At 43.7% G+C, this 13,392-nt stretch overlaps 1 protein-coding gene across 1 annotated transcript; it reads right to left on the reverse strand.

Moving 5' to 3' along the window:
- Nucleotides 1–11,677: 11,677 nt before the first annotated feature.
- On the reverse strand, nucleotides 11,678–12,021 carry LOC100524282 (large ribosomal subunit protein eL43). The gene has a single exon (XM_003133119.5). It carries the CDS (start codon nucleotides 12,019–12,021, stop codon nucleotides 11,746–11,748), a length of 276 nt encoding a protein of 91 aa, XP_003133167.1. The 3' UTR covers nucleotides 11,678–11,745.
- Nucleotides 12,022–13,392: the final 1,371 nt, after the last annotated feature.

The raw sequence follows: 13,392 nt of genomic DNA on the forward strand, positions 1-13,392 counted from the left end.
GGCCGCACCTGCAGCATATGTAAGTTCCCAGGCTAAGGGTTGAATCAGAGCTGCAGCTGCTGACTTTTATCACAGCCACAGCAATGCCAGGTCCAAGACACTTCTACAACCTACGCCACAGTTCATGGCAATGGCAGATCCTTAACCCACTAAGTGGGGTCAGGTATTGAACCCGTGTTCTCATGGATATTAGTCAGGTTTGTTATCACTGAGCCACAACGGGAACTCCTGAGATAACATTTTCTTAGTGATAGGTGGTGTTTTTTTTCCCCCAGACTCAGCTCTCTCAAATACTCAAAAGCATAGTTTCCTGGGCAGACTTGCCCCTCACTTTAGCCCGGGTCGCCTCTCACAAAACTTGGCTCAAACCTCAGGATATCACAATCTGAAGTGTGGCTTGCAGAGCACAAGAATCACAGTGCTACTAGCCATGCAAATCTAGGGTCTGAGCTTCTTGGCCTTGATCCTCCTCTGTTCTGCAGCCCTGGTAGATCTCCATGCAGATGAGCCATCTTACAGACAGGATTCCTCTTCCTCACAAGATCAGCTTTATTCCTAGGAACCAAGACCTGAACACAAAATCATTTTAGTTGGAAGCTATACATGAGGGCCCCAAATCTTGGAACTCCCTGTGCCCCCAAATCTCAGGTGGGGTCCTTCAATAAACTCAGATCAGGACTTTATTTATTTATTTATTTATTTATTTATTTTGTCTTTTTGCCTTTTCTAGGGCCACTCCTGCGGCATGCGGAGGTTCCCAGGCTAGGGGTCTAATTGGAGCTGTAGCCACCAGCCTACGCCAGAGCCATAGCAACTCGGGATCCAAGCCGCATCTGCAACCTACACCACAGCTCGCAACAAAGCTGGATCCTTAACCCACTGAGCAAGGCCAGGGATCAAACCTGCAACCTTGTGGTTCCTAGTCGGATTCGTTAACCACTGCGCCATGACGAGAACTGCAAATCAGGACTTTGAAAGCACATAGACTCGGCAGTTTAGACCAGGCCCAGAACTAACCATTAGGAACTGTGATCCCAGGGCCTGCCCTGAAGAAACACCAAGAATCCCATAAATCCAAGTGCCCAGTGATAAGAGTCCATGTTACACTAGGCAGCGATGTCCTTTGGCTTAGTGCCAGGAGGGATACAAGGCCAGATTCACAGATAATTGTTTTTTAGGAAGGAAGCAGATGTGGATGTGCCTCTAGCACAGCCTCCTGGGGCTGTGTGGACTTTGGAAACTCACTGGCCTCTGAGTCTCTATTCCATATCTATTAGAGTGGGAAGGTTGTGAAGCATTGGTGGAATGTGTGGCGACTTCAGAACAGTGGCTGCCAACCCTACTGTGGCTTTTGGGAACCCGCAGGCACTTATAAGTGCAAAGACCAGCCCAGAACAACCCACCTCGGCACTTCCAGCCTGCAGGGATCAAGTCTTGAACCCCTAATTCCGGCAGAGTAGGCCAGCCCTTTGCACCTGCCAAGAACCCAATGGTGCTCGGATCCCGTCAGCACCCAGACTGGGTCTGTGAATGGGAAGTGCATGTGCCAGAGCACCTGTTGGCACCAGTGTGCCACAGACACAAAGAGTGCTTCCCATCAGAGCACTTGGTGGGTGCCGAGCCCCACCCCCGCCACTGAGCTGGCAGTGGTGATGCCAGAAAGATGTTACCTGAATCTGGGTTCTTGTTCATACAGTCAAAGAATGAACTCCACCAACACACAGGCAGCAGGCAAGCAAGCAAGCAAGGTCTTTATTAAAGGAAAGCAAATAGCTCCCAGGGCTGCTGGGAGTGGGGAGAAGAGACCCCCTTCTCTATTGTCCTATAGGGATTTTCTATCCCTTAAAGATGGGGGAGGGTACCAACAACGTGGGGTCCAGAAAGATGTGGTTTTCTCCCATTAGCCTTGCTCAGTTACCTTTATCAGTCCTTGTCCAGTGGGGGTCTTAGGGGTGGAAATGTCCTGTAAGTCTCATAGTTTCTGTGCCCTTTTCTTCCCGTAAACTGAGTCAGAGAGGATTAGGGATTAATGCCCATCTGGGCATAGGTACTCCCCCTATAGTAAACAAGGCCTGTGGGGATGTTACTCCCTGGAGCCCTTAAGCCACAAATGTTCATCAATGGCCATATCAAAGAATGCATTGAAGCCCATGCTCCAACACTGACTACTTGAGTTAATATTCTGCCTCAGTGGGACCTGAGCCCCATGGGCTGGTGTCAGGAAGGAAGTGTGAGGTGCTTAGTCCAGGGCCTGAAGTGGGAGGAAGACTGGAGGAGACCCACAGTGCAATAATTGAAAACAAACCACGTGACAGCAGGGCTTCCCACAGGAAGGCACAGCAGCTTAGTGCTGGTCGTGCTGGCAGTAGTAACAATCATTATGAAGTGTGATGACACGAGTAAGTCTCAAAATTACTTGTACACAAAAAAGTGTTAGATGAGTGAAAATACACACAAACTGGGGGAAAAGACTATCACACACACAGCCTGATCTCCCTTAGGTAACAGTAGATAGCCTTTTGACATTTTACACAAGTGGTATTTTCAAGCCATAGCTATTTCAGTAAGCAGTATAAACATTTTCTTGGTCAACGAATTTCCCAGGTCTTCATTATGGAAATTTAAAACAAAATTTGAAAGAATTTGTAAGCGTGCTAGGGCCCCGTGGGGCTCCTGGGCACACAAGCCTTTCTGTGTCCTCCATTTTTTGTTTTTAGAAAATGTTTCACCCTCCATTACCTTCCCTGAGTTCCTAAGGGCAGGTTCAAACAGTTGTTCATCAGGGAAGGGAGAGGACGCAAAGACCAGAGAGGAGAAGTCAAGAGACTGACCATTGTGCAGCCTGGAGGGAGGGTCCTGATTCCACTTCAAGGAAAGTACTTAACAGTATCTTGGAGCCTTTCTGCAGAACTAAAACCCCCAACAATGAAAGATGTTAATTACTTGATGAAGCATTCTTCATTCTGCAAAGAAGGAGAACCACCAGAACCAGGCCTGGGGCCACTAAACACCAGCTTTGAGAAACAATGCAAGCTTGACTCTACCCTGATCCTTATCTATGGACCTGTTTTCCACTCCCAAAACTATTAAACCACCTCTTAATCTCTCCCAAAGGGGGCACAGTCTTTAAGGCCCTAGCCTGCTGTGGCTTCCTTTGCCTGGCAAAGCAATAAAACTATCTTTTTCTCCTTCACCCCAAACTGTCTGCATGTTTCTATTAGGCACCGGTGGACAGAGGCTGAGTTTTGGCAACATACTCAGTGAGCAGACATATCTCATTTAGAGTCAAAAACTGTGTATCAGCGTTCCCACCGTGGCAGTGGGTTAAGGATCCGGCGTTGCCATAGCTGCGGCATAGACCACATATATTGCCTAGATTTAGTCCCTGGACTGGGAACTTCCAGATGCCACGCAGATGCAGTGGAAAAATGAAAGGGGAGAAAAAAAAGCTGTGTATCATATTTGCCTGTATAATCAGGCCACCCAAGATGGCTGTTTGCTCCTCTGTACATCCCCAGGCAACCAGTCCCTGCTTCACCCACACCCTACTCACATGACTGACCATCCACCTTAATCCTAATCTAATCAGTAAAGGCCTACCTACTTGCGCCCCAACCCCAGCTAGAGATTGTTTTAATCTTTAGATCAGAATGGCTCCCCTTTGATAGTTTAACAAAGGGAAGAGCTCCACCTCTTAGGGGCTGTGCCCCTCTACTGGTTTTCCTAGTAATGAACCCATCTGACCTGATTCCCCATATAACTGGCAATCTTTCCTTTCCCCCAGGCAGCAAAGACTGCTGCTGTGTCCTGCCAGATGTCTGCCATTCACAGTGGGGTGTTGCTCCAGACACCCTTCAACTCCAAACATGTTAAGATCTCCCATATAGGATTTCCTGCTGTGGCTCATCAGAAAGGAATCCGACTAGGAACCATGAGGTTTCAGGTTCTATCCCTGGCCTCCTTAAGTGGGTTAAGGTTCTGGCTGTCATGAGCTGTGATGTCATGAGCTGTGATGTAGGCTGGCAGCTATAGCTCTGATTCGACCCCCTAGCCTGGGAACGTCCATATGCCACGGGTGCAGCCGTAAAAAGCTTAAAAAAAAAAAAGATCTCCCATCTATTAAACTACTGATGTCTCTATCACTGACTCTGGACTCTTCAAGATTGAGGCTGGGCAAGTACAGGGCTTGCAAGCCTGTGAGTGCAGACCAACATGATTTATCTACGTATGTCTTTGTGATGAAACTTCAGCCCTAAGTCTGTCATGTATCTTCTATGAGTATCTTCTCCCCCCAACCCCCACTGTACAGCATGGGAAATCAAGTTATTCTTACATGTATACATTTTTCCCCCACCCTTTGTTCTGTTGCAATATGAGTATCTAGACATAGTTCTCAATGATGCTCAGCAGGATCTCCTTGTAAATCTGTTCTAATTTGTGTCTGATAACCCCAAGCTCCCGATCCCTCCCACTCCCTCCCTCTCCCATGAGGCAGCCACAAGTCTATTTTCCAAGTCCATGATTTTCTTTTCTGTGGAGATGTTCATTTGTGCTGGATATTAGATTCCAGTTATAAGTGATATCATATGGTATTTGTCTTTGTCTTTCTGGCTCATTTCACTCAGTATGAGAGTCTCTAGTTCCATCCATGCTGCTGCAAATGGCATTATGTCATTCTTTTTTATGGCTGAGTAGTATTCCATTGTGTATATATACCATATCTTCTGAATCCAATCATCTGTCAATGGACATTTGGGTTGTTTCCATGTCCTGGCTATTGTGAATAGTGCTGCAATGAACATGTGGACGCATGTGTCTCTTTTAAGTAGAGTTTTGTCCGGATAGATGCCCAAGAGTGGGATTGCAGGGTCATATGGAAGTTCCATGTATAGATTTCTAAAGTATCTCCAAACTGTTCTCCATAGTGGTTGTACCAGTTTACATTCCCACCAACAGTGCAGGAGGGTTCCCTTTTCTCCACAACCCTTCCAGCACTTGTTATCTGTGGACTTATTAATGATGGCTATTCTGACTGGTGTGAAGTGGTTAAGAGTATCTTCTTGTATAATCACAATACCATTGACAAAATTTACAGCAGTTCCATAAAAATCATCTAATATCAAGTCCATATTCAAATTTCTCCAATTGTCCTGAGAGTGTCTGTTATAGAAGATTTAAATTTTTGAAACTTTTTAAATCCAGATTTAACAAAACCCACATACATATAGTAGTGATATGAGGAATGTCTAAGTTTAGACAGAGAAAGACTTCCTCAACTTTCACTACATGATTAAGTACTAAAACCAAGCAAGGCCCTGTGAGGCTCGTGGGCACAAAAGCCTTTCTCTCTCTCTCTCTCTTTTTTTTTTTTTTTTTTTTTGCTATTTCTTTGGGCCGCTCCCACGGCATGTGGAGGTTCCCAGGCTAGGGGTCCAATCGGAGCTGTAGCCACCGGCCTACGCCAGAGCCACAGCAACATGGGATCTGAGCCGCATCTGCAACCTACACCACAGCTCACAGCAACGCCGGATGGTTAACCCACTGAGCAAGGGCAGGGACCGAACCCTCAACCTCATGGTTCCTAGTCGGATTCGTTAACCACTGCGCCACGACGGGAACTCCTCTCTCTTTTTTTTTAAGGCATATGGAAGTTCACAGGGGCTAGGGGTTAAATTGGAGCTGCAGCTGCCAGCCTATGCCACAGACACGGCAATACCAGATCCCAGCTGCATCTGCAAGTTGCACTGAAGCCTCCAGCAACACTGGACCCACTGAGTGAGGCCAGGGTTCAAACCGGCATCTTCGTGGATACTAGTCAGGTTCTTAACCCACTGAACCACAAAGGGAACTCCCACAAAAGCATTTCTGTGTCGTCCCGCCCCCATTTCCTGTTTGTAGGAAACAGGCTTCATTCAGCCTCCAGGACCTTCCCTGAGTCCCTAAGGGCAGGTTCAAATAGTTGCTAATCAGGGAGTTCCCATCATGGCGCAGTGGTTAACGAATCCGACTAGGAACCATGAGGTTGCTGGTTCGGTCCCTGCCCTTGCTCAGTGGGTTAACGATCCGGCGTTGACGTGAGCTGTGGTGTAGGTTGCAGACGCGGCTCGGATCCCGCGTTGCTGCGCCTCTGGCGTAGGCCGGTGGCTACAGCTCCGATTCAACCCCTAGCCTGGGAACCTCCATATGCCGCGGGAGCGGCCCAAGAAATAGCAACAACAACAACAACAACAACAAAAAAGACAAAAAAAAAAAATAGTTGCTAATCAGGGAAGGGAGTGGATACAGAGACCAGGGGGGGAGCATTCAAGAAACAATAGTGAAGCATGAGGGCAGGGTCCTGACCCCACCTTAAGTTACGCACATAACAGTATCTTTGAGCTCTTATGAAGAACTATAACCCCTAACAAATGGAAGATATTAACTACTTTGATTCTTCTGTCTAGAAAGAAGGTAATGGTGCAACAGCCTCAAAGACCACAAGAACCTGTCCCAGGACCACCTGACACCAGCTTTGATGATTTTGAAATTTTCCAAAAATGCAAGCATGCATGGACCCTGATTCTTATCTGTGGCCCTAACACAGTCTTTAGGGCATTAGCCTGCTGTGGCCTCCTTTACCTGGCAAAGCAATAAAAGCTACTCCTTTCTGGAGTTCCCATTGCGGCTCAGTGGGTTAAGAACCCAACTAGTATCCATGAGGATTCAGGTTCGATCCCTGACCTTGCTCAGTGGGTTAAGGATCTGACATTGCTGTGAGCTGTGGTGTAGGTTGCAGATGTTGCTCCAATCTGGATTGGCTGTGACTGTGGAGTAGGCTGGCAGCTGCAGCTGCAGCTGCGATTCGACTCCTAGCCTAGGAACTTCTCCTTTCTACTTTGTCCAAAATTCTGTCTCCTCCTTTCTATTCAGCACCAGTGTACAAAGGCCAAGTTTCAGCGACAGTAGTAATTATCCCATTGGAAAAATTATAGAGAGGGCATTCTCAAAAAGCATAAATCTACTAATAGGATGGAGAAATTTTTTTTAGTTCTGCTTCTTATTTTCTGAGCATTCCAGACTATTATCTACCAATTCAACTGCACAGGCATCAAAATCAAATTATATCAAAAACATAATTCCATAGTTCCCACTGGGGCATAGTGGGTCAATGATTCTGCATTGTCTCTATGGTGGCATGGGTTTGAACCTCGGCCTGGTGCAGTGGGTTAAGGATCCAGTGTTGCTGTAGCGTGGTATAGGTTGCAGCTAGCTATAGCTTTGATTCAATCCTTAGCCTGGAGGAGTTCCCATTGTGGCGCAGTGGTTAATGAATCCGACTACGAACCATGAGGTTGCGGGTTCAATCCCTGGCCTTGCTCAGTGGGTTAAGGATCTGGCTTTGCCGTGAGCTGTGGTGTAGGTTGCAGACACGGCTCAGATCCCGCGTTGCTGTGGCTCTGGCATAGGCTGGTGGCTACAGCTCCGATTAGACCCCTAGCCTGGGAAACTCCATATGCTGCGGGAGTGGCCCAAGAAATGGCAAAAAGACAAAAAAAAAAAAAAAAAAAAAAAAATCCTTAGCCTGGGAACTTCCATATTCCCAGAGTGAAACCAAGAAAAGAAAAGAAAAGAAAAGAAAAAAAAAACATACTGTTCCAGAGTTACCAATCTTCAGGCATATTTTACAGGACAAGCATTAATGCCCATCCTAAATGAATATTTGGGTTAGTTGGTTTTAAAAAAAAAGAGTTTGAGTTTTAACAACACTGAATATTACAATAGCAATATAAGTCAGCAGATCATTTACAAAAATTTCAAAGCACATAATATTTATAGGAGAATGACATGTGAAAGAGCTAAATTTTGTGTGCTAAAGGGATTAAGCAGGTAATAACAAATACTGCCCTCAATTTGGGTTCAAGAGAGTTTTGAGCGAGTTCCCATTGTGGCTCATCCGGTTACTAACCCGACTAGTATCCATGAGGATGTGGTTTGATCTCTGTCCTTGTTCAGTGATTAACAGCGTTGCAATGAGCTGTGGTGTAAGTCACAGACATGGCTAGGATCTCAAGTTGTTATGGCTGTGGCGTAGGCTGGGAGCTGCAGCTCCGATTGACCCCTAGTCTGGGAACTTCCATATGCTGCAGGTGCAGGTGCAGCCCTAAAAAGCAAAAAAAAAAAAAAAGAGAGAGAGAGAGTTTTGAAATTCTGTGACTCCCAACCATTTTTTAAATATTGAGAACTGCATTATTATTATTATTATTATTATTATTATTATTATTATTAGTCTTTTTGCCTTTTCTAGGGCTGCTCTTGCGGCATATGGAGATTTCCAGGCTAGGGGTCTAATTGGAGCTGTAGCTACCGGCCTATGCCACAGCCACAGCAACGCAGGATCCGAGCTATGTCTGCGACCCACACCACAGCTCACGGCACCACCAGATCCTTAACCCACTGAGCAAGGCCAGGGTTCGAACCCACAACCTCATGGTTCGTAGTCGGATTCGTTAACCACTGAGCCACAACGGGAACTCCCAGAACTGCATTATTTTAAACTTTGTGCACAACATATAACTTTCAGATATTGATTCATATCATAATGTGCACAACTTACATTCCCATAAAATGTGGCAGCACTGTACTAACAATCCCTTACAGGCTCAGATATGCATGAATTAACATGGTTTGATTAAATAATACCACTCCCCCAACAATAAAATTCAAAATTTAGTTTCCTTTTCATATTAATTGAAAGAAATCCCATTAAGATAGGAAGGAAGAGGGCAGGGCATAACCATTAAAAGAATGACATGACCTTGAAGAAGGACAGAATATCACAAAAAATGGTTAGAACCTACTAGGCACAAAACGGTGAAGATTTGACTTCCAGGAGAACTCGAGCCTCATTATAGGCTCATTGTAATATATTATTTAAATGACTCACCCACAGGTGCCATGAGAGTTCCAAGGCAAACCATAAAAGGCCAAAAAGTGGAAGCCATTTTTTGCCTTTTGGAAGCCATTGTCCCCTCCCCAAAATAGTTGGAATCATCCTCCCACTCATTAGCCTTTGAAATTACCCAGACCGTAAAAATTAACCACTCCCAAACTCAAAAGGGCATGCTCTCAAAACTTTTGAAACAGTCCACATTCTGTCTATGGAATGTGTATCTTCCAGAGCTGCTCTCTCCTTTGGAGATGATCCGCACTCTCTATGGAGTATGCATCACTCTAAATAAACCTGCTTTCACTTCACTATGGCTCACTCTTTAATTCTTTCCTGGGTGAAGCCAAGGCCCCTCATATGATGGATTGTCCCAGAGACTCACTCAAGACTTGGGACATAACCATTGTCTCATGCTCCATCTTTCCTACAACACCATAAAATACTGCAACTTGACTTCTAGCTCATCAGTCTACAAACCACCACATTAATAACATAGAGGTACCATATAATCCAGTAATTTCAAATCTAGGTATAAACCAAAAAGAATTGAAAGCAGGGACTTGAATAGATATTTGTATACCAGTGTTCACATCATCATTAGTAACCACAGGCAAAGGGTAAAAACAACCCAAATATCTATCAACAAATGAATGAAGGAGTTCCTGCTGTGGCACAGTGGGTTAAGGACCTGGTGTTGTCTGTGGCAGCACAGATTCAATCCCCAGTCCAACGCATGGGTTAAGGATCTGGCACTGGTGCAGCTGTAGCATTGGTTCAACTGTATCAAAAGTCACAGCTGTGACTTTTGATTTCCATTTGCCTCAGGTGTAGCCAAAACAAACAAACAAACAAACAAAAAACAGAAGAAAGGATAAACAAAATGTTACGCATGCATGTGTATGTATGTGTATAAAATATAAAATGGGGACGTTATTCAACCTTTAGAAGAGATGAAATTATGATATATACTTCAAGGACAAATATTGCCCTTATATATACTGTGCCTAAAAGAGTCACAATTACAGAGAATAGTAGTTATCAGGGGATAGGGGAGAGTAACGCAGTTACTGTTTAATGGGTAGAAAGTTTCAGTTTGGACTCATGAGAAAGTTTTGGAGGTGGATGGTGGTGATGGCTGCAAAACATTGTACATGTAGTTAAGGCCACTGAATTCCCCTAAAAGTTGTTAAAAGGGTATATTTCATGTTAGGTATATTTTACCACAATAAAAGTGTTTTTAAAGGAAAAAATAATGGATGCACATCATGATCAGTGACCACTCACATCATTTCTTTCAAACTCTGTTGGTGATTGGTCACGGCAAATCCGTTACTTAACTGAGGCAGAAACACCAAGTGTCCTAATTGTGAGGGCTCTTTTTCTCCTGGTGATAAACTGTTGCAGTTACTAAGAACTGAAAAACTCCGTGTATGTGATGATTCCATCTAGGCCTCTGCAGAGAGATAACTAAACTCTAGCAAGGCTTCTAGCCTTCTAGCAGGACAAGGCAGTATCCCAAGGATAAAACCTTTGACACTTCTCCTGAACCATGCGCGCGCACGCGCACACACACACCCCCTCACCCATTAAAATGCCTATTGAAAAAAAAAAAAATATTACATAATTTACTGTTCTTTTCTTTTCTTTTTGTCTTTTTGCCTTTTCTAGGGCCGCTCCTGCGGCATTTGGAGGTTCCCAGGCTAGGGGTCTAATCAGAGCTGCAGCCGCCAGCCTACACTAGAGCCACAGCAATGCAGGATCCGAGCCGCATCTGCAACCTACACCACAGCTCACGGCAACGCCAGATCCTTAACCCACTGAGCAAGGCCAGGGATTGAACCCGCAACCTCATGGTTCCTAGTCGGATTCGTTAACCACTGCGCCACGACAGGAGCTCCAATTTACTGTTATTTTCAGTTTACACCAAATGATAGGCTGCTGACCTCCCTTTCTTAGGACTTATAATTGTGAATCCTTCATCTGCACACTTGACTTACAGTATTATATTACTTTCAAGTGTATAACATAGTGATTCAATTTTTTCAGATTATATTTCATATGAAGTTACTATTAAATATTGAATATATTTTATATGCTATACATCCTTATAATTTATTTTGTGTCTAATAGTTTTCACATCCCTAATCTCCATCTCTCTTGCCCCACCTTCCACCCTAGCCCTCCTCTCTGGTAACCACTAATTTGTTCCTCTGTATCTGTGAGTCTGTTTCTGTTTTGTTTTACTCATTAGTTTTATTAATCAGATTCCACATATAAACATACAATAGTTGTCTTTCTATGACTTATTTAACTAAGCATACTCTTTGGGTCCATCCATGTTGTCGCAAATGACTAAATTTTATTCTTTTTATATGAGTAATACTCCATTTTGTATATATGTACCACATCTTCTTTGCCTATGAATCTATTCATGGATGCTTAGGTTGCTTCCATATCTCAGCTATTAATAGGGGGGTACATATATCTTTTCAAAATAGTGCTTTCTTTTTCTTTGGATATATAACCAGGAATGGAATTGCTGGGTCATGTGGTAGTTCTATTTTTAATTTTTAAAGGAACCTCCACATTTTCCATAGTGGTTGTGCCAACTGACATTCTCACGAACAGTGTATTAGGGTTTCCTTTTCTCCATATCCTCACCAACACTTATGATTTTGAGCATCTTTTCACGTGCCTTTTGTTCATCTGTATCTCTTCTTTGGGAAAAGACCTATTCAGTTTCTCTGCCTATTTTTTTTTTCTGTTACATAAATTAACCTATTTATTATAGGCTAGCAAAGTTTCCATTGGTAGTGCTTCTACTGGTCCTTCAATTCCTTCAGTTGTCTGATGGCAGACTTTACCATGACAGCAGAAGTGGTGTTGTAGGTCCAGGCACCACCAGCTACCATTTTCATGCAGGAACCACAGTGCCAGATGCCTGCAGCTCGTCTCTTCATCTTGGTTTTGCCACAGAAGGAGCAAGTGTACTTGGTGTGCTGACTGATTTCAATTTTCTTCACCATTTTCCTGAAAGAAGCACCATAACAGGTCCTGTATTTACCCACGATTCCGACCTTGGTGCTTTTGGCCATTTTGCCACAAAACTAGTTTGGGCCCAGAAAGAGAGCGTTCTCTGCCTGTTTTTGTTTGTTTGTTTGTTTGTTTGTTTTGTCTTTTTTGTCTTTTTTTTGCTATTTCTTTGGGCTGCTCCCGTAGCATATGGAGGTTCCCAGGCTAGGGGTCTAATCGGAGCTGTAGCCGCCGGCCTACGCCAGAGCCACAGCAACAGCAACGCAGGATCCGAGCCACGACTGCGACCTACACCACAGCTCACGGCAACACCGGATCGTTAACCCACTGAGCAAGGCCAGGGACTGAACCCGCAACCTCATGGTTCCTAGTCGGATTCGTTAACCACTGCGCCACGACAGGAACTCCTCTCTATTTTTTAAACAATTTTTTTCTTCTTTTCGAAATGGAGTTGTCTGAGTTTTTTATATAGTTTCAATATTAACGCTTTATGACACATATCATTGGCAAATATCTCCTCCCAATCAGTAGATTACCCTCTCATTTTGTTGATGGTTTCCTTTGTGGTGAAAAGCTTTTTTTTCTTTTTCTTTTTAAGGTCGTGCCTACAGCATATGGAAGTTCCCAGGCTAGGGCTTGAATCAGAGTTGCATCTGTGACCTATGCTGCAGCTTGCGACAACACAGTATCCTTAACCCACTGGGCAAGGCCAGGGATCAAACATACATCCTCATGGATACTAGTCAGGTTCTTAACCCACCGAGCTACAACTCCTATTGTACAAAAGCCAGGAACTCCTGTTGTGCAAAAGCTTTTAAGTTTGATTATGCCCTATTTATTTTTGCTTGTGTTTCCCTTGCCTGATGAGCTAGATCCAAAAAACTAGTGCTACAACATATGTCAAAGAGCATACTGCCTACATTTTCTTCTGGGATTTTTTGGTTTCAAATCATACATTCAAGTATTTAATCCATTTTGCATTTGTTTTTGTATACGATGTGAGAAAATGTTCTAATTCCATTCTTTTATATGTAGCTCTCCGGTTTTCCCAGCACCATTTATTGAAGACTCTGTTTTCATCATTGTATATTCTTCTTTCACATAGTTTAATTTACAGTATGTGTTTCAGTTATTTCTGTATTCTCTATTCCATTCCAAGAATCTATGTTTCTGATTTTGTGTTAGTACCATACTATTTTGATTATTGTAGTTTTGTAGTATAAGCTGAAGTCAGGGTGCACATTTCTTGCTGTTCTTTTTTTTTCAAGATGGCTTTGGCTATTTGGAGCCTTTTGTGTTTCCATACAAAATTCAGAATCATTTGTTCGGATTCTTTGGAAAACATTATGGGTTTGATTTACTCCATAGATTGCTTTGTGTAGTATGAACATTTTAACAATATTAATACTTTGAATCCATGAAATGGAATATCT

The sequence above is a fragment of the Sus scrofa genome, chromosome 14, assembly GCF_054392235.1.
Source record: "Sus scrofa isolate SSC_HxYL_T2T_F1_AM1 chromosome 14, Sscrofa_HxYL_maternal_Yorkshire_Landrace_v2.0, whole genome shotgun sequence".
Classification (NCBI taxonomy): Eukaryota; Metazoa; Chordata; class Mammalia; order Artiodactyla; family Suidae; genus Sus; species Sus scrofa.